Source organism: Dermochelys coriacea, chromosome 24 (assembly GCF_009764565.3).
Source record: "Dermochelys coriacea isolate rDerCor1 chromosome 24, rDerCor1.pri.v4, whole genome shotgun sequence".
Classification (NCBI taxonomy): Eukaryota; Metazoa; Chordata; order Testudines; family Dermochelyidae; genus Dermochelys; species Dermochelys coriacea.
Window position 1 is genome coordinate 3503232 of NC_050091.1, and position 24021 is coordinate 3527252.

Below are 24021 nucleotides of genomic sequence, written 5' to 3' on the forward strand. Positions count from 1 at the left end.
AAGCCTTGGTTTAAATAATTGATTTTAATCAACTTTTCCATTTTGTACTTCAGTTATTTTCTAAAGAATGGTGCATTCTCACTGGTTGATATAACCATTAAAACATGTTGATTTACGAAGAAATAGAGCTTTTACACTAGATTTGATACAACTTTTTGCTCCCTAAGGGAGCACATTATAACTAGGCATTTATTAAAGCAATTATATGGCTTAATGGTTTAGGTTCTTATTAATTTAATTGTATATTTTTAGTATAATTAATGTTTTGTTCATGGTTTGTGTCAAGCCTTCATTAGGATGGTAACCTGAATTTACTTATATACACACAGAACAGCATATAACATTTATTTTTATTATAGCAAACAAGCCCTTGTTACAGTACTTGATGCATTGTGCCATAAAGCTTGACCTCAAAAGTTCGATGTTACTCCCCCCCCACCTTAATTCTTTATTTAGAAAAGCAGCCTTTAACTTAAAAGTTTTGGATAGAGACTCAGGGATCCAGCATATTTGTATTTTTACTTAAATGTTTTAAGAGATTCTGAAAAGTTAAGGCCTTAACATATATGGTATTACATTCAGATTTTTATTTTAAACAGGTTTATTTTTAAAAAGAAAAAACTTCTTATCATTTAAATAACATCAAAAATTCAATTAAAATTTTTTAAAAATTTGTTTTAAAAAAAAATCCATTGTTATCCACCTGTAAGAATTGAACTGAACTAGTTGAATAAACTGAAATGAAGAAAAGCAGAAGTAGCTCCTAGGAGCCCTGACTCTAGTCTGGTACTCTCTCTACTGGATGTGAAACCATTCTCATCAGATGGTGGTTTCATTGGGTGAATCTCACTCCAGTGTCTGCTTCTCATTGGGCACTATCTGGGCTCCCTGGTTGGCAGAGAGACCCAGCACAGAGTGCGCCATGAAGTCTTGGACGCTTTCTCCAGAGCAGAGTGGTGTGGCTTTGTCTACGCTAAATGCATTGCGATGGTTTAACTGATGCAAGCTGAACTGATTCTTTTTTTAAGCCAGGGTTAAACTGACTCAAGTTCATCTGCAGTAGGGGTTTGCACCAGTTTAGCCAGATCAAACAGCTTTATTACAAAAAGAAAAGGAGTACTTGTGGCACCTTAGAGACTAATAAATTTATTTGAGCATAAGCTTTCGTGAGCTACAGCTCACTTCATCGGATGTAGCTCACGAAAGCTTATGCTCAAATAAATTTGTTAGTTTCTAAGATGCCACAAGTACTCCTTTTCTTTTTGCGAATACAGACTAACACGGCTGCTACTCTGAAACAGATCAGTGGGCCCTTCACCTTGACATTCCTGGGAGTGTGCCATCTACTCATGCAGGAATGTTGCTGGGTGGCTTTGCTTTGTTATCACGGCAGTGACTCCGAGGCGATGCCAGGTGTAACTCTATATTTGGGAGGTACAAGCACGTACAGTTTAGATTTACCCCAGCATTACATGCTGTGGGAACAGACGCCATGGAAATATCGTAGATTGGTTTCCGTCCCTTCATTTGTAAGCAGGGCATCCTTCTTCCCACCTATTCCATAGCAGTAGGTCACATTCTCCTCCTCTTCCTGGTATGAACCTCTCTGTAGTTCTCCTCCCTTTTTTCCCCAATGGAACGTTTTACTGCCTTACAACTGCTGCCGAAGCAGAAATAGTTTTTCCCGTGCATGCTTGGTGCCTTCTGCATGCAGTTAGCACAGTCTGCGGACGGCAGCCGGATTCCATCTGCTGCTGATCATGAGCAAAAGTTTAAAGGTTGGGCCTCTGTGTTTTGTCTGGGCCAAAAAAAAAATGTACAAGACTGTGCCAAATTGGAAATGGAGTTTACCAGTTGTGTCGACTTGAGGCGCGGTGCGAGCAGGCTGCAGGGGGATGGGATCCTGGGGATTTACTCCACCAATCCGGCACAAAACTTGGCAGTGGCTTCTCGTTTCGTGTGTATGTGCACACATCCTGAAGAGCTGATGCCAGTCCTTGCTTTGGACTTGCAGAGTACAGAGCCCAGGAGTCAAATCTCTGTGTGCGTGTATTAAAATATATATATATATATGATGTGCCTGACTTTTAGTTACGCTTTGGTCCCTGCAGGCTGCCCTAGCAATGTACAGGGGCTTTCAAGTGGGCAGAACTGGCTCCCTGAGAGTCCAGCACGTGCCGGCCCCCCTGCACAGCTCGTGTGGAGCTGGCGTGCGAGCTCTGCTCCGGACTTGGGCCCAGTCCCCTGGGGGGGCCGATCGGGGATGTGGCCAGAGCGCGCTGCACTGCCGCTCTTTTCAGCTTCCCAGCGATTGCAGTAGAAGCAAAGAGCAAGTTCGCGTGGCCCTGTGGCTGCTTTTCACAGCACAAGCCAGGCAGACCCCTGCATGGTTCTGGGATCCAGGGAGAGCAAAGGTGGCTTACAGGCGTTTCACGCCCCGCCCTGACCTCTCTGCCACTGCCCATGCACAAGAATTGAGCGGCTGAGCATCGGGCCCTGTTGGATTTACCTAGACTGTGTTTTTTCTAGGGAGGAGCTGAGAACTCTGCAGCAGCGTCCAGACCTACCGAGTTTCATTAGTTCTTCCCCAGCCCTTCCCTCTTTTCTGGCTTTCATTTTTAAGTGTGGACTTAGCCTGGCGAGAAAGGAAGGAATTTGCTGTCTGCCTCAGTGAGATGGTTGCAGTCTGACTCATGCGTGTTTGTTGATAGTAGTGGTGTTGCTTTTTCAATAGAGGTATGCGTGTGGGAGAAGGGTCTTGATCCTGCCTCATGGAGGGTGTGCGTGTGGGTGGGTGTGTGTCCGTTAGTGTGTCGTGGAACTCACGGAAGCGGTGCGGATTTTCAGAAGGGCACCCAAAGGATGTAGGAGCTTAGGGAGGAGAGTCTCAAAAGCATCTAAAACGGTTAGTGGGTGCAGGGGAAAACCCAGGGCGTGTCCTGATGGGAGCGCTACAGCCATTCTGTTACTCCTGCTAAGCGGCAGGTGGGCAGCTTGATTGGCAAGGTTAGGCCCTTCTGTATGTGGGGTTTTAGACTGTAAGCTCTTTGGGGATCTCTGATGCTTATTGGATGTCCGTACAGCACCTAGCACTGTGCCACCTGCAGGTGCCCTTCAGGTGCCGACCTGGTAGACATGCCATGCCTGCCTCTCTCAGACGCAGCTCTCCCATCCCGTCTTTCTGGTCCAGAGCAGACTGACATCGGTAGGATCCTCTCAGTGGGCTTTGGATCAGGCCCCAAGCGAGCAGGCACGCAGGTGGCTCAGCGGCACTCGGAGAGGAGGGATCTACTTAGTGCTGCAGCTTGCGTCTCTGTTCTTGCTCGCACTCACGGACAGCGCCCCTCTCTGCCAGACATGCAGGGGCTTGGTAGCGAGATCAAGGCCTGAGGCTGCATAGATAAGTGCTTGGGGAAGCCACCAAAGTTCAGACTGAACCTGTAGTTTGCTCCCTACCCCGCTGTGCAGGTGGGCACTTGTGGAACCTGTCACCGGCCCCACCTCTCCCCCCTGCTCATGTGTGCTCATGGGACTCATGGTGTCCTCTCCTGCACCATCACCACTACACCCCGCACCGCACCCCATTATAAGGTGTGCTCCCGATGCAGTGTCTCGTTCCAGGGTCACACGTGTTCTCATACAGTCCAGTCGCGTATCGTACCCAAAGGTGAAGATATTTTGTCCCAGTGAGTACAGCTTGCATTTCCTTGTCCTCCTCCCTGCACAAAGCAGTCGAAGAAATCGGGTCCAAACTTTCTGGTTATGTTCACTCTGAGCCAGACCCCGAGGCTGGAAAACTCCAGCCCGAAAGCGGGGTCGTAACGGAGACCACTCAGCGTCCTTTGCTGGAGCTGCCGCTGCCTGAGTCCGCCATAACAGTCTTGCTCCTTTTTAAATTGTCCTGCCCTGGAGCAGACTAGATGTGTTGGGCAAGGGGTGGGAGACGGGAAGGGGTGTCGCTCTTGGGGTTTGGGAAGGAAGGATCAGCTGCTGGGAAGGTGATCAGTATGCAGATGCGTGGGGAAGGGAGTCAGAGGGAATTTCGCCCGATCCTGCAAAGACACAAGCACCTACTTCGCTTTCTACAAGTGACTCTTAATGCATAAAATTTAAGCACTTGCGTGAGTCTTTGCGGGACCGGGGCCTGTGTGAGGCTCTGAAGGCAGCTGTACCTTCTGGCTGTTGAATGCCCTGCGGAAAACGATTTTGGTGGGACTTGGTTCCTAGTGGACACCTGTTTGCATCCCCCTTGCCACTGTCAGCTTGAATGCAGAGGTGGGTCACTGAGGGTATGTCTGCAGCCCCTCCCAGCCCAGGTCGGCAGACTCTGGCTGGTGGGTAAAAAGCACTTTGAAGCGGCAGTTCTGGCTCTGAAGCCTAGGGTTAGCAGCGCATCTGCCTCTTGCTGTCTGTCCGTCCCCTCTCTTAAGTGTTGAGTATGTTTACAGCTGCGTCATCCATTACACCTCTGTCTCTTTTCTCTATTTGTCTCCTCTTCTCCGCCCCCCTCTCCCCCCGCACTCCCAATGCTGTCCTCTGGACCATGCGCCATCTTTACCACCGTCCTTGTCTTTGGTGTCAATTTCTGTCTTCCCTCCTGGGCAACAGGCCAGCCAGTAAAAAGCACTCTCACCTGCCCAGGTAAGATGGGGCTGGGGGCGGGCGGACAGAATCGCATACTTTGCGATGCACTCGCTTTGTTGAAGCCCCTGTGTTCAAAGTGAAGGTGGATATGGTGTCACTCAGCTCTCATGTAAATGTCCTTGTGGCCTTTCTTCTGCCATTTTATATGTCCACAAAAAAACCCAACAACCCCCCAACCTGGCTGGCTCAAGGGGGCCAGGGAAGGAAAAACAGGGTCTTTCACCTCTTGTGTCCTGGTACTACTGTGGCATCAGATCAGGAGAACTGGCTGGCCCGGGGATATTGGGGAATGGAATATGGGGCCTTCCCCCATAGGATCCTGTAGGGTGCTGTCTCCAGTATGCCACCAGGATGGAGGGAGTGGCTGGCTCTAAAAGATCGGGAAATCAGATATGGGGCCTTTCCCCTATAGGGCCCTGGTTCCAATATGGCACCAGATTTGGGGGAACTGGCTGTCTTTGGAGGTGTGGGGTGGCAAGAATGGGATAAGCGGCCTTTCCCTTATAGGATCCTGGCTCCAGTCTGGTCCCATGCTGGGGGCAATAGGTACTAAGGTCTTGCTTTCGCTGCAGTTAATTCAGGTGTTGCGCCAATCTCGAATCCTGTCCACGTGCACAGCCCCCTCACTCGAGTACCGTAGTGCTATTAACTCAAATTGGCTGCGGGGGGAGGGGGCAGGCTACAGCTGGAGATAGCGCTGCTCCCTGCAACCTGCGTGTTCTCCCGTGTGGCTGCTCTCCCTCAAGCCTGGCTAGCTAGAGAGCCGTCTGCGCAAGGGTAGGTAACTCGAGTGAACTCTACCCTTCGCTGTGAGTCACGGCTGCAGGTCGCCCCCCTGTGCTGGCTGCCTAGCAGCTTGCGTGAAGAGTTTGTTGGGACTCAGTCCAGTTCCTGCTGGATAGGTGTGTCCGCAGCATGCCGACCCACCACAGCAATAGGCATTAGGCAGAGAGAGCTGGCCAGGACCGAATGGGCCGTGGAGTCGGAGCTCCCTTCTCACCCCACGGTCAGCCGGTCCCTCCTGGGTAGGAGAGCTCTGGGAAGCTTGCAAAGCCAATGCTATTGTTGTACTTCTTCCATGTGCAGAAAGCAGCTTTGGCCTGCAGGGTTCTCAGTCCAGCCCTCTCCCCCATCACAGAACTGCCTGGAATAGCAAGAGCACCAAAAAAAAAAAGAAAGTAACTGTCCATTGTCTCTCCCATTCGTTTCTCGCTGCTTCATGTTCTCTTCTTCCATCAGCCCCATTGCAGCCTGGTAAGCTCTGACGCTGTGCGTGTGGTTTGCATGAGCGCATCTCTCTGTTGTTCGTCACGTTCTGTGGAAACAAAACCATCCCCTCTCCCTGCCCATCCCTCCGGGGTTAGCAGACACGTGGGTTACACGTTGTAGCGCCCTCCCTGGGACTCTGGCTCTCTCTGCTGGTGGCCGCTTTTGACAGTGGGGAGAAGCATTCTTCAGCTCCAGTTCTGGCCCTGCACCCTGCGGGAAACAGCGATCACTTGCCCTAAGAGCTGCTCTGGCTACTGCTGGGGCTTGCTGTGTCCTTAGAGGGAGGCTTCTTGTAAGCGGAAGGATAAGTCTTGTTCCTTCACTACTGTGTCTGTCTCATTCCTTTCAGGTTAAGCAGCCTGTCTTCACTGGGCGATTCAGCTCCAGGACGCAGGTCTCCCGGGCACCGCCGCCAGCCGTCTGACTGCACTGAAACAACAGGTAGCTTTTTCTTCTTTCCTCCCCACTCTGTGTTGCTCTGACAGCAGGCTCGGGGCTGAACCATCTGGCTGTCTTGGCTACGTCTCTGCCCCCCCATCGCCTCTCAACACCTCCCAGTTGTGATGGTCTTGATCCCCCCAGGAGGTGGGCAGGGCTTGTCTGCCCACTGGGCGCACGAGGAACTCTGAGGCCCACAGATGGGAAGTCACTTGCCCAAGGTCGCGGCAGCAGAGCAGAGAACAGAAGCCAGGTCACCCACGTCCCAGGCGGGCGCGCTGACCACGGGACCGTCAGGCACACAGATAAAGCTGTCTGGAAGGTCATGATGCAGGTGGCCAGAGGCTTTGGCATGCGTGTCTCTGTGCAGCGTGAAGCTCCTGTTATCACACTCAGAGATTGTAAGGCCAGAAGGAACATCTAGTCGGGCCTCTTGCAGCACCCAGGCTGGACAGTTTCAGCTGGTGATTTCTGGACTGGACCCGTAACGGCTGATTGAGCCAGAGGGCATCATTTTCTAGAAAGAGACATTGGATCCTGAGTAAGCTCTGGAGTTGGGGCAGGACAGGCTGGGAATGACATTGGGGGTAGGGGTGTCCTCATGACCCATCAGCTGTTCTGGTCTTTTTGGGTTTGAATGGCTGACCTGCCCTTTACTGCAGTGGTGGGGAGACATGGGGGATAAAATGATGTTTTCCAGGCCTGTGATAATTACTCTTCCCATCTAGGCCTTCATATGGGGCTACTTACACCTTTCGTCTAGGGTAGAATTGGGAAATGAGAGTTGGGACCCCAGGAATCTATTAATATCTCTGCCACTCATTGCCTGTCAAGTTGCTGCCCTCCCTGTGTCTCAGTTTCCCCGTCTGTAAAATGGGGATAATGACACTCCCCTCCCTTGTGAAGCACTTCAAGATCTGTGGATGGAAAGTGCGAGGTTAGAGCTAGTGGGGATGATGACAATGGTTCTGTTTACGATTCCAGTTGCCCAACCAGTGAAAACGGAAGAGTGACCTTGTGGTTAGGTGTGGACATGGAAAGGGAGTTGCAGCACCCTCCCTGTTTTGGCATGTGCCACCCCAGTCCCCCTCCTGCACTGTGAGTTGCAGTTTAGCCCTCGCTCCTGCTGCATCAGGTTGGTCCCTGTATCCTAAAAAGGGGAGAGGAAAATCCTTAGAACAGAGCCGTGTGTACGAGAACAGCGGTGACATGGGGCCAGGCCCTTGCCCTGAAATGCTTCTGCAGCGCTGGAGCAAAGCTTGCAGGCCGTGATCCACGATTAGCCCCTGGGCCACAGAGCTTGGGGTATAACTGCAGAAAATGCACAGTGAGCAACAATAGGCCAACGCAAAGGCGCGAGGTGTTGCAGGGCTGCCTGGCGCCGACACCAGTTGCTGATCTTGGAAAGGGAATGGGTGTCTGCCTAGAGAAGTGGTTCTCAACCAGCGGTACACATACCCCTGGGGGTACGCAGAGGTCTTCCAGGGGTACATCAACTCATCTAGATATTTGCCTAGTTTTACAACAGGCTACATAAAAAGCCCTAGCGAAGTCAGTGCCAACTAAAATTTCATACAGACAATGACTTGTTTAGACTGCTCTATGTGCTATGCGCTGAAATGTAAGCACAATATTTATATTCCAATTGATTTATTTTATAATTAGATGGTAAAAAAGGAGAAAGTCAGCAATTTGTCAGAACTAGTGAGCAGTGACACTTCTGTTTTTTTATGTCTGTTTTTTTAAGCAAGTCATTTTAAAGTGAGGTGAAACTTGGGGGTACTCAGGACAAATCGGACTCTTGAAAGGGGGACAGTCGTCTGGAAGGGTTGAGAGCTGCTGGCCTAGAGGAAGGATCACTTGGTGGCTAAGGCACTGGGCTGGGATGTGGGACTTTTCAATCGGCATTCTCTTTCAGTGCGACTCCAGGCGAGTCACTCAAGTGGCCTCAGTTTCCCTGATCTATAAAATGGCTCTGATGCATTCCTCTCTAATGGGGTATTTGGAGGCTAAAAGCTCGGGAGGCATTCGGATCCTATGGCAGTTTCGGGGAGGGGATATAATAATCTACCATTGATGAGCGAGGCCTCAAAAGGCTGGATTAATTGAAGGGAACAAAAAGGAGTGTGGTAAAGGGGGAAGAATTTGGGAACAGCGGATTGTTTAATACAGGAACCAAAAGAAAGTGTAGCCAGATGCACTGACCATTCTGTTCGTGGGAGACCTGTTGTCTGAATCTGTTATCCTAAGGTCCCTATACACCATGCTGGCAGTATAAAGGACCTTAAAGTGAGTGCAGATGAGTTACGCCCACTTTAAGTTTCCTTTACGCTGCCAGAGCACTAAAAGCGAGAATGAGAATAGGGGCCCAGACAGTCTCACAGCTGTGGCCGTGGGGGGATGATGAATATGGCAGACAGAAATTCCTGTTTGTGGGCTCAGTTACAACAGTATTTATCTGCCCTATGAGATTAGGTAAATAGGGTCCAATATTGCTTCCATGTTGAACCCCGTGGGTGTGGGATGGAGCCCGTAGAACCGCAGAAAGTGAGTTTATTCACATGCCTCACGTTGGTGTGTTTGCCACTTTGAGACTGCATGTTTGTAAGTTACTTCCTTCTTCTGCCCACACTGTGAGTACAGATGATGATTTTATTTGCACACACGCCCACGCGCACACACACATGCCCCTGACTTTGTGGCATCTCTGTCACTTGTGCAAAATTGGGTCCAATTTCTTACTCCCTCCCCACACCTTTGTGTCATTAGTTGCATTTGTGCAAAATCGGGCCTGATTTTTCCCCTGCCCCGACCTCATGTTGTCATTTATACCTGTGCAAAGTGAGTGTCTAACACGGTCACTGGTGTAATGTGAGTGGAGAATCTGGAGTCTTTTGTACACTCGCATGGCGCAGGTGAAAACATGATGGAAAGGAGACTCAGGCTCTGTTCATGTTTCTGAACCAGACCTCAGACACTCAAGAATGATGTCAGCATTACATGCACTGCAATGAACAACAGAAGCTGTGTCACTTGATGGTCACTAATAACATCTGCATTCCTAACAGTGACAATGAGTATAATTGCATCTCTGGCTTTCAGGGTGGTGGAAAGGAACCATAGAAGCTAGAGATAGAAAAGATCCACTAGGTCCTGTCTAGGCTATCTATCCAGGTGTTGTATATAGCAGCAGCCAGCATGGTATCTAGGGACTGAAAGCAGCTGGTACCAGGGTATGGGATTTGAACAAACATCCCCGGGGACACTGCAGCCTTAAAAGGGAATGGAGCCGCTGAAATCTAGAACCCAGGAGTCCTGGTGCATAGTGCTTTGCTTTATTACCCATCCTGCTCCCCTCTCCTGGGTTCTCTGTGTGGTAGGAACATCTCTGCTTGTGATTTCCAGCATTGCGTTCAAAAATCTGTTCTCAAGCCCCGCCCAAATCATGAGTTTGACATTAAAAGTCATGGGATTTTGTTAACAAATAATTTAATTTCAGGGGTGTGGGGTTTTGTTTGTTTGCATTCTGTTTTCTGGGCCTTAGTCTTCCCCTGGCCTCAGGGAACAAACAGTAGCTATGGGCAATCTGGAATTTGGAGCCACAACTAGCCTAGAGCCTGGATTTAAACTCCAGCCTCTCATGCCTCATTTGTTTTTTTCCCCCCCGCCCCGCTGAAGGTTTGGTCCAACGCTGTGTCATCATCCAGCAGGATCAGCATGGCTTTGGCTTCACTGTCAGCGGGGACCGGATCGTCCTGGTGCAGTCTGTCCGGCCAGGTGAGCAGCTACCCTGTGCCCCTGTCTTGGGGGCCCGCGGATATTTGTGTATGAATGGGACTCCCCTAGTTCACTTGGCCCCCAGCTCCTCTCTGGCCCCAGAAAAAAGGGGGATCCTTCTTTGCAAAGCCTGTTGGATCAAGAGAGAGAGCAGTTCTGGAGGATGAAGAGGAGTTAAGCTGTGTGAGGGCATGGTTGGGATGGTGGTAGGGGGATTGGGGTATGTATGTGCCTAGATGGGAGTCTTGATTCTGACCAGCTTGGGCACCCAGAGGTGGGAATTAACCCAAAAGCGGCTCCCGAGAGCAACAGCCAAGTTCCCATGCTGTGCCATCTCTGCTTTCCGGGCAGTGCCAGGTTAACCACCGTGCTCTACCGGTTGTTACATAATCGCAGCTGGTTGCTGACTATGGGCGCAGGGAATTCCCCTTGTAGCCCTCAGCAAACACACATTCAGCAACTTTCACTCTGGGCTTTGTGGTGTGGAGGTGCTTTAGCTTTTTGCTGTCTGATGGTTCTGAGGGGAGGTAGGGCTTGAAGCAATGATTTCAATAGACAGCAAGCTGCTCTTATTACAAACTGACGCCTCCCCCCTCCCCTAAAAAAAAGACTAACACTCAGGCCAGGAAAAATTCAGATAGATAAAGGAGGAAAAGTCCTACAGATTTAAAGGGATACAGATAAAAATCAAACCCCTTATCCTGCAATGGGATCTGCATTGACCCCAGTGACTTCAACAGGACTGTGGATGGGCATAGATTCCATTTGCATGAATCCTATGACAAATCCCAAATATTTTAATAAAGGACAGCCAATGTGCCTGATTCCCCACTGCCCTGTTCCTTGTGCAGTCACTTACACTAGTGCAAAGTGAGTCGGATTCTCTAGTGCCCTGTCCCGGGCAGTCACGCCCGCTTTGTGCTGGGGTAAAAGACCATCCTGGGTGCAGTGCTGCAGGGAGACATGCCCCTCCGTTCTAACTTGCGTTGCCTTTAATGAGAGATCATTAAAGCTGAAAGAATCTTTAATTTACTTTCCTTCTTTGCCTTTTCTTTATTTGCTAGTCTCGCCGTTTGGAATTGAACCTCATGGAAACATTTCCTCTTCGCTTTAGCAACAGAGAATTTTTCAGGTTTCAGAGTAGCAGCCGTGTTAGTCTGTATTCACAAAAAGAAAAGGAGTACTTGTGGCACCTTAGAGACTAACAAATTTATTTGAGCATAAGCTTTCGTTGGCTACAGCTCACTTCATCGGATGCATTTGGTGGAAAATACAGTGGGGAGATTTATATACACATTTTTCAGTGTATTTAAACTTTTAACAGTTGTATTAAAGAAGGATTGGCAGGGGAAGAGCTTAAATAATAAAGCTACTTTTACCGATGCTTAGGCCCCAATCCTGCAATTGGATTTGTGTGGACAGACCCCCTTGCCTAGACAGAAGCCCTAAAGCAGAACAAACACATGGCAGATGGTAGTCACGTTGCTTAATGCACTACTGGAAGGCACTTGGATATTAGTGATGAGGTCGATATAAGAACCTACATGGAATAGAATAAAACAGAGCTCCACATAGGAGGAGGGAAAACCTAGATTTTGGACCCTAACATATACTTATGCTGTTGCAGTGATTGTCAAATCCCCTGGTGCCTTATGGTGCGAGCGCCGTGGATGTTTTCATGTTGCTGGGGCTGCACATTGTTATTTACTGTAACTCCCTTCCTCTGCCTATTGCATTACAGGAGGAGCGGCCATGAAGGCCGGGGTGCAAGAGGGTGACCGGATCGTCAAGGTGAGCAGCAAACCCCGAGCCGAGGCTTCCCGGGGGTGTTCCCTAGTGCTTCGCTCTATGGGCCAGCGCTAGGGCTGAGTGTCTGAGGCTGTCTGTCTCCTCTTGCAGGTGAATGGCACAATGGTGACAAACAGCTCCCATCTTGAAGTGGTGAAGCTCATCAAATGTGAGTAGGTAGAAGGGGTGAATGGGGCCTTTTACCGCTAGGTTGCTGGTTATAGGCCAGCCCCGGTCTCTAGTGGCAGAGAGTTTTGGGATGGCGTATTGTGGAAAGGGTTAGGGGGCCCTGAGACTAAGAGCAGAGCGGAGAGGGCAGAGACCAAATGAGCCAGGCACACTGAGCTCTCTTCTCCCCCGGAGAGGCAGGGGGATTCTCCAGGATGGGGCTGAGGCACTCTGGTGTGGGAAAGCTTGCTGTCACCGCTGTGCCTGCTCCATGCACAAACTGGGGCGTCTGGTCCCCTGGGTCGAAAACACCAACAATCCCATGTTTAAAAAGTGGTTGATGTAAAATGTGCTGCTTGGCGAGCCTCATTGACCGACCGCGTTGGGAAGGGGAGTCATTTGCAAGCTGGAACAGTCAATAGAGCGGTTGTGCCCAGCCGGCGCAGCCAGATCTCTGTGGCTTCCCGTTATGGTTGTTGCAGGAGGAGCTGTTCTGGAGAACGTCACTTCCCATCCCTTTCCTAAAGGGACTTCCAAGAACAGCTTAACCCTTCCCTTGCTGATTTGATCATCCCCACCCTGCGTTACAATGCTCTCTATTTATCCATCTATCTGCATCAGGGTTTTATATGGCTGCCCATCACCATAGTGTCTGGGCAAATAGCCAGTAGTGAAGTCTCCAGTGGACTTCATGGGGTGTCTAGCTCTTCTCCTGTGGAGAGGTAAACACTTTGCCTAGGGTGGGGTTTTGGTTGTGTTGGCTGGTTTGTTTCAGGGTTTGTAGGTACGGGGCGGGGGGGCATGGTGGTGTCATCCTCGCTATGGTGAAGAGGAAGGTTTTTCGGTGTCCCCTAAAGGCGGTCCGACTCTGGATTTGCCCCATCTCCTCTGGACATCCATTTCATAGCAAAGTCTCCTCCCCGGGGAATGCTTTGACCCTTGGTCTCGTGCCCATTGTCTTGCGTTTTGTGATCTGCATCGTCTCAGGGGAGCACTGTTGTCGCCATGGATCACAGATTGAAGTTCAGTCTTCTAACGTCGCTGGGGCTTGACCAGTTGCTTCTGACAATTAGGACCGAAGCCTTAAACTGGCATCGGGAGCCGACTGAGAGCCAGTGGAGGGATTGGGTCTTGGGTCTGATGTGTTCACGGTGGCCTAAGCCTGGGGGAAGGTGGGCAGCTGCATTCTGCACCAGCTGGAGCCTGACCATTGTCTTCAGATACAGATAACAGTACTCCACCCTGGAGGTGATGGATGCATGGGCCACTGGGGCTGGCTCCTTGCCTGGGAGGGTGGGAGGAGATTCCTAGCAAGCTGGAGGAGGTGGAAGGTGTTTTAGATCCTGGTACTCTCTGGGCTTGGTGAGGACTCAAACCAGGACCCTGAGTCTTCACACCACCTTGCTGATGGGGGCCTGTACACCTGGACAGCCTTGGGCTCTGTACCTCAGTTTCCTCATGTGTGAAATGGTGATAATGATACTGACCTCCTTTGTACAGCTCTTTGAGGTATATGGATGAAGAGTACGAGATAAAAACTAGGGATTAGTATGTGCCTTGGTGTCTGCTGGGTACGCTTTACAAAGGTTCCTAAGTTTTAAATCCTCATCCACTGGCTAGTTATAAAGTGGGTCTCTCTCTCCACCTGTGCTCCTTTTCTTCTCCAGCCGGTGCCTACGTTGCGCTGACCCTCCTGGGGTCTCCTCCTCCCTCAGTGGTGCTCTCCAGTCCTCAGCAAGACGTGAGCGTACCGGGGGCACCTGGGATTGCGCCCCTGTGCCCCCCGCCGCCTTCCCCGCCACCGCTGCCTCCACCACAGCGTATCACAGGGCCCAAACCGTTGCAGGTAACCGGGCGGCGCGGCGCTCCCATGGGTGATTTGTCCTGGATCTCCCACGGGGATGGGAAAGCGGGGTCGTCAGCCTGCTGCATCTCTCCAGCTCTGCTCCCCTTGACGGGGCGGGGGGGAAAGATGGGGAGATGAAAGCAAAGCTCTGTCCGTCCCCTCACTCTGCCCATGTCTGTTCCAAATCGCAGGACCCAGAAGTTCAAAAGCATGCGACTCAGATCCTCCGCAACATGCTGAGACAGGAGGAGGCAGAGTTACAGGTAGGGTGCGTCGGCTGTCTCCTTCCTATGGGGAGCCACACTGGAGCAGACCTTTGCCCTGTCTAGTATGCTCTTTGCTTATCCTGGAGCAGACTATTGCTCCTTCTAGTCCAATCTTTCATGTCGGATCAGACCAGTGGGCCGTCTCCTCTGGTATCTTGCCTGTAGCAGAGAAGACAATTGTTCCAACTAATCTCATGGTTCTCCTTCCTGCCATGCGGCTCAGACCTCCGTGTAATCCAGGCTCCTGCCTCTGTCCATGGCATGACTGGTGTTTCCAAGGAAGAGGAACTTTCCCCGCCCCACAGTAAAGCATGAGGCCGATTGTACAATCTTTGCGGGACGAGAGGTGTATTTCCTTCCTCATCCCCCTGGCCACCAGCTGAGGCCCTGTAGCAGCAGGTGCGGTCACACCGAAGCTACACCAGGGTATTGATCAGAGCCATCCATCCCTCCCCCGCCTTATTTTGTTTTGTAGCCCCCACTCTGTGCTCTGCAACCCGTGCCTGTTCCCCTCAGCGTGGCTGGCTGTAACCTCATTCCCCTTCTTGTCTCCCCGCTCAGCGGTTCTGCGAGGTGTACAGCCGGAATCCCGCCACTACGCTGGAGGAACAGATCGAGGGGGCGCGCAGAAGGGTCAGCCAGTTGCAGCTCAAGATCCGACAGGAAACGAGCAGCTCGGTGGTATGCAAGAAGAATCCTTACTTCCTGGTTCTAAATGTCATGTGACTCCCCCCCTCTCCTCCCTGACACTCCACCCTCCTCAGAAGTTGGTGCCAGGGGAAGCCTGAACTGGGTTTAGTCCCGTTGTGGAGATGGACAAGCTGAGGCATGCCCTCCTGCAGTGTGAAATCTCCCAGAATGCACTGCCTCTGGGGGCTGAGCCATGAACTGTGGGGGTAGGTACCTAGAGGGCATTGAGGGTGAAATGGGTTAGGTGAAGGCTTGAAACCAGTTCAGCAGGGCTAGTGAGGACATTAGGCCCTGTGTGTGCAGGAACTGGTTGAACACCCCTGTACCCCCCCGTGTGACCTATTCTGGGGTACCCTTCCCAGCTCTGCCACAGACTCTATGTGACAGCTTCATAGCCCCAGAGGTGCTGAGAACCCCTCTTGAAATCAAAGGCAGCTGGTTCGCTCCCGTTATAGATCAGGCTCTTGTCCCTTTCCGTGCCTCAGTTTCCCCACCTGTAAAGCAGGGCTAACTACACTGACCCCTGTGTATCCTTCAATTGCAGGATTTGGGGCGGCCATGCTGCAACACCGGCTCAGCCAGTCTCCAGGGGACAGAAGGTGAGTTGTGCTGTTGCTCACATGCAGCTGTGCACAACCGCTGCTACCATCCGTCCGCCCTCGCAACGGATAGTTGGTCTGGGCGACTTCAGCTTGCAGTGCCTGTGCAGCTCCTTGTCTCCAGACGCTGTAGCCGTCCCAGGCATTTGACAAGCTTTGCTTGCACTGGGTGCAATGAGGGCTTTGGCTCGGCTGTGATAACGTCTCTCTGGTGCAGATGGGAAGCTACGAACATTGTAACTGTCCCCATTCAGGAGTTCCTCGCATTGGAAAATTATCCAGAAGTCTTTGTTCTGCTGCATGCTACAGGATAGGGACTCCCGGACTCCCAGAATGCACCGGTGCAGGGCCACTTTAGTTCTGCCCAACCGCATTGCTGTATGGGATATGTTGTAAAGAGACGCGAGTGTTTGCAGCCAGCATCCCTGTGACGGCCACCTGGCTCGGTGTAGATAACACTGCACATATCTCTGTTCTCCTCCACCCCAGGGTTATCCCTCCGCTAGTGTCCATTGGAGAGCTGGGTGGGAAGTTTTCGACAAAACGTGTTTTCACCGGAAAATGTAAATTTGTTGAAACCGTAACAGTTTGTGGGAAAGGGTTGGTTTCAACCAATTTCCTGTTTTTGGGGGGTGGGGGGATGGCATTAAAAACGAAAGGTTCCATTTTCTACTTCGAAACAACGTTTTGTTTTGAAATTTCAGTTAATTTGTCGTGAAATAATTTTTTTAAAAGGTTGAAATCGAAATGAGACGTTTCAGAATTATTGGAAGAAAAGGTGTCGACTGACCTGAGCTGAATTTTATTTTATTTTTGTTTTGCAGAAATGTTAGAGATTTCAACTTTTGGGCCCGATTGGGAATGGGAAATTTTTTTTTTAATTGCAAATTTTTGTGGGATAGAAAAACCATCTCCTGCCTCGCTCTAGTCTGCTGCTCTTTGCCTTTTCACACTCTACACATCCCGTGCGGCTCCCCCTCATTCTCCTCCTTTGCTGTCCAGCGTTGCTTTCCCATCTTGTGCCCAGCAGAGCTCTGGTCTTGAAGCCTGTAGGCTTTCTGGTTTCCTTTGCCCCTTGCCCCTTTCCTGGGATTCTAACGAGCTGTAGCCCCCGGTAAAACCAGAGCTTCTGTTCCCTCATCCGAGGCCAAAATTGAGGTTGCATGAACCCGCCTTACGCATTCTCAGTCTGATTCTCTTGCGTGGTCTCAGCCAGCCCGCAGATCTACCCCTCCTGTCATCAGAGGAGAGGAGATGGCAAAGGGAATGTGGGGAGGTGGGTCCACAGGTCTAGACTGAGGGCTGCTCTGCCCCCTCTCCCATCGCTTGGTGTCTCCTTTGCCATTGGTCCTCTTGTGGGGTTTTATTTGGCCTCCATCTGCACGTCTCCTCCATTCCCAGGCCGCCTCTCTCTGGACTCTCAGGACGGCGACAGCGGTTTGGATTCGGGCACCGAGCGGTTCCCTTCGGTGAGCGAGGTGAGGGCTGCACAGAAGGGCATCAGGGAGGTGCTGTTCATGGCTCCCAGGCTAAGGGCCAGGTCTACTTTGCATGTAGAGCAGAGAGTTGACCTCTGTGCTTTGTTAGAAAAGTAGCTTCTGTCCCCCAAACCTCCAGCACTCGCTAAGTGCAGGGGGTTGGAAAAATCAGACATCATTTAAAATCAGTCTAATCGACTCTGGGAATCCCAGACCCCAAATCAAGATCCTGGTGTTATTGCGGGTGGGGTCCCTGCAGGCAGAGTGAAGGTTGCTTGGGTGCCTTAACTCTGTGTTTCGTACCTTAGCATGTTGGATATCTTGTAAATACAGCCGTCAGTCTAATGTCTTGGGGTTTCTAAGGGCAGGGTTTAGGATCATTGCAACATCCCTGTGAAGTCTCTTCCCGTTCAAAGAAAAGCAGTACTTGTGGCACCTAAGAGACTAACAAATTTATGTGAGCATAAGCTTTCGTGAGCTACAGCTCACTTCATCGGATGCATTCAGTGGAAAATAACTTCCCGTTCAGTTATTGATCCATCCTCTCAGCCTTCTCCTCCCTCAATACAGAGGGTACCGCTGTCCAGAATGTCCCAGGGCCAGAGTTTTAAAGCTATTTAGGTGCAGAGGGACTCTCAGTGGGTGTTGCAGGCTTAGACGCTTTTGAAAATCCCCATAAGTGTCGAAACGCCTTTAAGAATCTTGTCCTAAGTAGGAAATTTCCCCCCTTAGTCTTTTTTGGTCTGGGACTTTATATAGAGCCACAGATTGACGTGGTGCTTCCCAGAGCATGGGTAAGAGTACCCAATCTGGTCCCAGGAATTTGCAGTGTCAATAAGACCAGCCAGACGAAGCGGAGGGAGGTGTCTGCAGATTACTACTGAGAAGAGTGGGGTCGTCAGGGGGCAGCGTGGGGGAAGGCTGGAAGTTGAGCCTGGGAACGGGTGTCAGGTGTGCACACCGATCTAATTAAACTGGTTTAGAAATTGATTTGTTAATTTGGTTCAACCCTCCCCCGCATTTGGGCACGCTGTTGGATCGGTTTAGATGTTGGCCTTGGTCTTTGATGTGGCCACTGGTCCCTTGGACCTGGGAAGCGTGTGAATCATCAAAGTCTGGTGCTCTCAGCCTGAGCTGGCCTGGCGCTGCTTTTGTCCCTGGGGGTTTCCCCGGCTGCCCCCTTCTCGGTTGCTAATGTCGTAAGATGATTGCTGTCCTGAGCAGATCTCTCTGAATCGGAACTCCGTTCTCTCCGACCCCGGCCTCGACAGCCCGCGCACCTCCCCGGTCATCACCTCCAAGATGTTCCAGCACCATCGCCGCCAAGGCTCGGACACGCCCTTTCTGCCCGTCGCGGAGCAGGTGAGGCTGGGGGGAGCTGCCACGGACGGAGGGGCTAGGCCCGGGCCCACTCCCTTGTCCAGCTCTGTGGAGTTGAGTCTGATTGACAGCGACAGGCTGTAGCCGGTTCTGCCTTGGGCTGTGATCTCATCGGGGTGGGTCTGATCAGCACCCAAACTGCTGCAGGGAGTGGGGTGAGTAACTTAATGGGGGGTGCTCTCCCCCTGGGGTCAGTGCTGACCCCATGACACAGTGTGCTGCAGGGAGCGGGGTGCGGGGCTCCGTGGGGGCGCTCTCCCCCTGGGGTCAGTGCTGACCCCATGAGACAGTGTGCTGCAGGGAGTGGGGTGCGGTGCTCCGTGGGGGCGCTCTCTGCTGGGGTCAGTGCTGACCCCAGAGTGCTACAGCTGGCCATGTCTGTGGGATGAGAGACAAACTGAGGTCCTGACTGCTCGTGTCATGAGGTGCCAGCCACGTAGTGGCTGAGAGCGAAGGGGGCCCCAGTGAAGCCCCACATTGAAGGGGGAGCCTAGAGTTACTGAAGGCCGAACCGGGGCTGTTAGCTGTGGCTGCTCTTGGGGTGGCACTGTCCCAGCCCTGCCCTGTCTCCTCAGGGTTTGGACCGGACGCTGAGGCCTCTCATCATCGGGCCAGAGGAAGATTACGATCCGGGGTATTTCAACAACGAGGTAACAGCTCCCAAGGCATCCCTCCGTCTCTGTGTTTACCCTGTTGGTGTCACCAGCAACCGCGGCAGCTGTGCTGGGGAGTAGGGGTTGCGACTCCTGGGATCTGTCCCCAGCTCTAGGAGGGGAGTGGGGTAAGTGGTCAGAGCAGGAGGGGCTGGGAGTGGGAGCTCTCAGTGGGAGTGCAGTTGAGTGTGTCCCCAGATCTTACCTCCTGGCTTTACCAGCAGGAGCACGCTCCAGCTGCCGGAAGCCCTGGGTAGGGCAGCGCGGCTACCGACGTCCTCTCCGGAGCTGGGATGGTGCAAAGATGATATTGGCATGTGCTCGGGGCCAAGCGCATTGTTTGCTAGGGTGCTTCCCAGCCTCTGCGCCCACCAAACCTTTGCCCCACTCCATGCTGTGTCGTATTCACTTTGCGCACGTCTTGTGGAGCTGATGACAAGGGCCGGTGGGTAGAAGGCAGCGTTCAGGGAACCCTTGTTCTGCTGGCCGGGTCTGGCTTCTTAGGCCTTGCCTAGTCTGAGGGTTTGCCCCAGTGCAGGGTAGCTGCACTGGTGCAAACAGGCAGAGCCGCGAGGGTGGAGTCCGACTCCGGGGCTGGATTGGCTGTGCTGGCTAATAGCCGCTCCACTGCCTGCCCTGGGGTGTAGCTGCTGCAGCGACCCCAGTGGCTGGAAGGAGGCAAACGCCAGTTTCACCCAGGCCTTAGCAGAAGGGGGAACCCGTTCCTTGCCCTTTGCTCTTCCCAGCTTGAATGGCTTGTTTCCCTGCCCTCCCCCCGCAGTGTGACACCCTCTTCCAGGACCTGGGGAAGCTCAAATCCCGACCGGCTCACCTGGGCGTCTTCCTGCGCTACATCTTCTCCCAGGCAGATCCAAGCCCCCTGGTAAGAGTGAGACACGCCCTCATCAGCTACTGCAACTGCCTGTCTGTGGGGTGGGGGTGCAGAGACCCTGGCTTCGCCGCAGGAGCAGAAGCATCCTGCAGCACTGGGGGTGGCTACTGACTTGATCTCGGGAGTGTGGATATAGTGGAGTGGGGGGGGATTTAGGGCATTTCCCACCCTCTGTCTAACCCATATCCAAAGCCCACTGAAATCACGCACTGATGGCAACCGGCTTCAGACCAGGTCCTATCCATTCCCTCTTCCCTGGATCCAAGAGGGCAGCACTCCCACGTAGGGCGCTGCATTTCTTATCACGCCCGCTCCATTTTCTGGGGTCCGTGTTGTTTGCTGACTGCCCAAAAAGTCCTGACTGTAGCTACTTGTGCTTAGTCCTGCCCAGGAACCCCAAAGGCCCTATGCATACATACACTGGTGGGGCTAAGGCAGTGCAGGGTCCGACCCCTGCTGTCATGCTGGTGTGTACCGTTGAAGTCAATGGACTTATGCAGGCGTGAGAGGTGGAAATGCCGTCCCAGGACTCCGATTTCTCCCCCAGCACAGGGCACAATCTACCCTTGTAGAGGTCTCCTACGGTCTGTCCTGTTTGTTGGTGGGATTCGCTGCTGCTTTATTAAGTGTTTCTCCTTCCTTCTTCATCTCTGGTTCTTTTTCTTCTCTCTCCCACATCCTTCCAGCTCTTCTATTTGTGCGCAGAAGTTTGCCAGCAAATGAACTCCAAGGATTCCCGGGCGTTGGGGAAGGAGATCTGGAACATTTTCTTGGAGAAGACCGCAGTGAGTGGGGAACTTGGCTGTATTGCCAGCGAGTATGGGGCTTTCCTCCCACAGGAGAAGACCGTTAAAGTGTGGCTTCGTGATCTAACTTTCCATGTATTCAGCCTCCCAGTGTGGAAAACTTTTAACCAAGGCCTTGTGCCCCCTGGGTTTTTTGCCACCAGCATAGCTGCACTGAGGCAAACTCCAGAGAAGATGTGCTTTGCATTACGCTGGTGAAAACTGTGTTGCATTGTTGTAAACAGTGTCTGCGCCGATGTTTGCCACCCGTGTAGCTATGCTGCAGGAGGAAAAGCCAATATAGACAAGGCCCGGCAGCCTGCTTTAATTGGGATGGGTGGTTTTAGCTGTTGCCTTTTCTGAGAGAAGCGATTTTTTCCCCTTGTTGCTTAATAGGCATGGTGGTAGCAAATATACTGCTTGATAGGGACTCGTTAGTTGCGTGCCAAGAGGTGAAGATTTAATCCGGTGTTTCAGTTGGTGTGAAATTCTGAGCTCTTGTCTTTTAAATACAGAAGCTGCTGAGCAAAGCGCATGCAGGCTTTATTAGCACTCCCCCAGTGTTTGTCCTCCAACCTGGCACACCTATAATAATAATTACTGGACAGGTAATTGCATTTTTTTTCCCTCCTAGCCTCTGAGAATAAAGGTGTCTGAGCAGTTACTAGCTGAAATAGGTAAGTGCGTGTGTGTGTGAACTCTGAGGCAATGCCGATGCTGTTAGGGGTAGTCGCCGAAGCAGTACAGTGTCTGCAGCAAGACTAGATCTCAGCATCAGGGACCACTGGCTGTTGCTGGTCCCACTAGTGGTTGCTTTAAATCAAAGATTCCTTTTTATTAGAGTGGAGAACTCTTTACATGCTCTGAACTTCCCCGGGGAAGGACTGTCTGCGTGGAAGAGACCTTGCTCCCCCCTTCATATTGCAGTGTGTTAGGGAGGAAACATCGTCATGTGGTTCGAGTTGGAGTCAGGACTCCTGGGTTCTTTTCCTGGCTCACTTGGGGAAGTCGCTTCCCTTGTATGAGCCTCAGTTACAGCATCTGTAAACCAAGGCTGAGGACATTACTATTAATTAGACTTATGGCTGTACCTAATGGCCCCAGCTGAGATCGGGGCCCCACTGTGCATGACCAAAGGGAGAGAGTCCCTGCCTGAAGAGCTTAAATTTGAACTAGATAGAGGGCGGGAGGGGAAACTGAGGCACAGAGCCAGGCAGTGACTTGCCCAAGGTGACCTAGCAGGCCAATGGCAGAGCTGGCAAGAGAAGCCAGGGTACCCAAGTCCCTTTCCACCGGGCTATGCTGCCTGTCTGTCTTACCATACCTGTCTTGCAGGCAGGGTTGGGTGGCTCAGGCCTGGATTTTCCCCCAACTCCAGCACCCAGGTGTAGCTGCCCCAATGCAAACAGACAGAGTTGCTTTTTGCACCAGGGTGGCTTTCTCCTGCTTGGAACCCTGGTCAGCTGTGCTGTTGCTAATCGAGGGGTACAAAGGGGCTGCCCTGGGAGCATTCGGGTTTGCAATGGTGCAGCTCCCCTGCAGGTAGGAATCCAGGTGGGAGAGTCCCAGGGTAGACGAGGCCTTAACTTGGAGGCTGCTAGTGGGGGTGCTGAGCACCTGCTGTTGCTGCTGGGGCATGCACCCCTGAAATCAGCTGCCTGACTGGCAGGCCTGGCGAGATCCTCGGCTGGAACACATCAAGTTAGCGCCTGATGCTGCGGGTGCCCCGGGCCATCCGTGCACCCCCCGCCGAGCGCGGCTGGTAACGAGCGCGCTTTCCTCTTGTCTCCCGTCCGCGGCTCCAGAGTCTCGACTGCGGAACGGGGAGGACGTCCGAAGCGCCTTTTCCGAGGCTCAGGGCGCGGCGATGCCCGAGATCCAGGAGCAGATCCAGGACTACAGGTAAGGCCCTCGCACTGCCTCTGCTCCATGGCCAGGCCCACGCATCTCGCCTACCTTCGTCTTGGGCAGCTCTTCGATGGGGTGATTGCCTGTCCCACAGAGGCTCGTGGAGCTGACCTTTGGCCCTCTGTCTGTCCACAGGACGAAGCGGACCATGGGGCTGGGAAGCCTGTATGGAGAAAATGACCTGCTGGATCTGGACGGAGATCCCCAGAAGGAGCGCCAGGTGGCTGAGAAGCAGCTTGCTCAGCTGGGTGACATACTGTGAGTGCCAAGCGGGTCCCCGTCTGGCGTGTGATCCAGACCGAGCCTGGATCTGGGCCCGCTGACACCAGCAGGGATCGGGAGCGGCTCCGGCAGCGGGGTGCGACTGTGGGAGCGGGAGCGGAACCCAGCTCCGCCTGGCGCATTGATCCCAGGGCCGCTCCTGCGAGCTTCCAGGCACTATGGCTTTACCATTGAAGTCCAGTTAGGACTCTGTAGTGGTGGGGGAACAGCTGAAAGGAGCAGGCTCTGAGTGAGTGGGGTGGGGGTGGAAGGAATGGGCTCCTGGTGTGTGGGGACAGGTGGAAGGAGCGGGCGTGGGGCTGCAGGGGCTTGCTCTGTTACACCCTGTCCTGTCCCCTCTTGCCAGTGCTGGTTGGAGCAGTATTGACCCTATATGGTGGTGGGGGGTAGGGAGGTTCTCAGGTGTAAATTGCTGTATCCCCATTGCAGTCAAAGGAGCTCTGCTGATTTACACCGCCAAAGGATCTGGCCCCGTGCCTTTAATGCGGCTGCTTTGAGTCGTGGCCGTGAAGGGCTAGATCTGAGACATCGTCCCTTGTGCTCCTGGGCTCGGATCAGGCAGATTAAATGGTGGTGTATGGAGGTGGCCTGGTTTCTCTCACCCCTTCCCTCTTTCCCTGCTCTAGGTCGAAATACGAAGAGGACAGGAGGTGAGTGTCTGCTTGGCGCCCAGCAGTCGTTTGCATCCAGATGTGATGGTGCCATACAGATGTGGCTGTGGGGGTGGGGTTCTGGAGAGCGGAGAGAGGGGACGCAGGGAATTGCTTGGGGAGGGGGTCCTCTCATTGCTAGATCACCGTTTCCCTTCCCAACGCCAAGGCAACGGCGGCACAAACTTGTCGTCGGCTGGATGAGTGGCCCATGTGGAAGCAGCTGGGTAGCGTCTGTCTGGGTCCTAGTGTCCCGCAGGACGGCCCCCTGCTATCGCAGAAGGCATGGACTGGCCATTGGCGTCGCAACAGGAAGAAGAAACTTGTCCCTAGAACTGGTTTCCCACCCCAAATCCACACTGAGGCCTCCTCTGCGTCGCCCCCCACTGTCCCCGCTCTGTGGAAAAACAGCCCCCAGGGAGCTCCGCAGAGCTAGGGAGACATTGCTGATATCACACCGACAGTGAGGGTTTCATCTTGGGGTCCTTCTGTGCCCCATAAGTGAATT

General features: G+C 52.5%; 1 protein-coding gene across 11 annotated transcripts in view; it reads left to right on the forward strand.

Annotated features, from left to right (window-relative positions):
• ARHGEF11 (Rho guanine nucleotide exchange factor 11) overlaps positions 1–24021 on the forward strand; it is an 81801-nt gene that overhangs the window by 34854 nt on the left and 22926 nt on the right. For 5 of the 11 annotated variants that reach the window (XM_043501850.1, XM_043501856.1, XM_043501853.1 and 2 more), the window contains exons 1-18: positions 4531–4641; positions 6263–6354; positions 10030–10128; positions 11870–11919; positions 12028–12085; positions 13752–13930; positions 14122–14193; positions 14758–14877; positions 15431–15485; positions 16887–16963; positions 18188–18325; positions 18919–18993; positions 19778–19879; positions 20575–20673; positions 21308–21350; positions 22479–22575; positions 22717–22839; positions 23490–23513. In XM_043501850.1, coding sequence (XP_043357785.1) covers positions 4544–4641; positions 6263–6354; positions 10030–10128; positions 11870–11919; positions 12028–12085; positions 13752–13930; positions 14122–14193; positions 14758–14877; positions 15431–15485; positions 16887–16963; positions 18188–18325; positions 18919–18993; positions 19778–19879; positions 20575–20673; positions 21308–21350; positions 22479–22575; positions 22717–22839; positions 23490–23513 — 1601 coding nt within the window. In that variant the 5' untranslated portion in view covers positions 4531–4543. Of the gene's footprint in view, positions 1–4530; positions 4642–6262; positions 6355–10029; positions 10129–11869; positions 11920–12027; positions 12086–13751; positions 13931–14121; positions 14194–14757; positions 14878–15430; positions 15486–16886; positions 16964–18187; positions 18326–18918; positions 18994–19777; positions 19880–20574; positions 20674–21307; positions 21351–22478; positions 22576–22716; positions 22840–23489; positions 23514–24021 lie in introns of those variants that run through there. The other 6 variants (XM_038382860.2, XM_043501855.1, XM_043501858.1 and 3 more) reach the window with 3 other exon arrangements.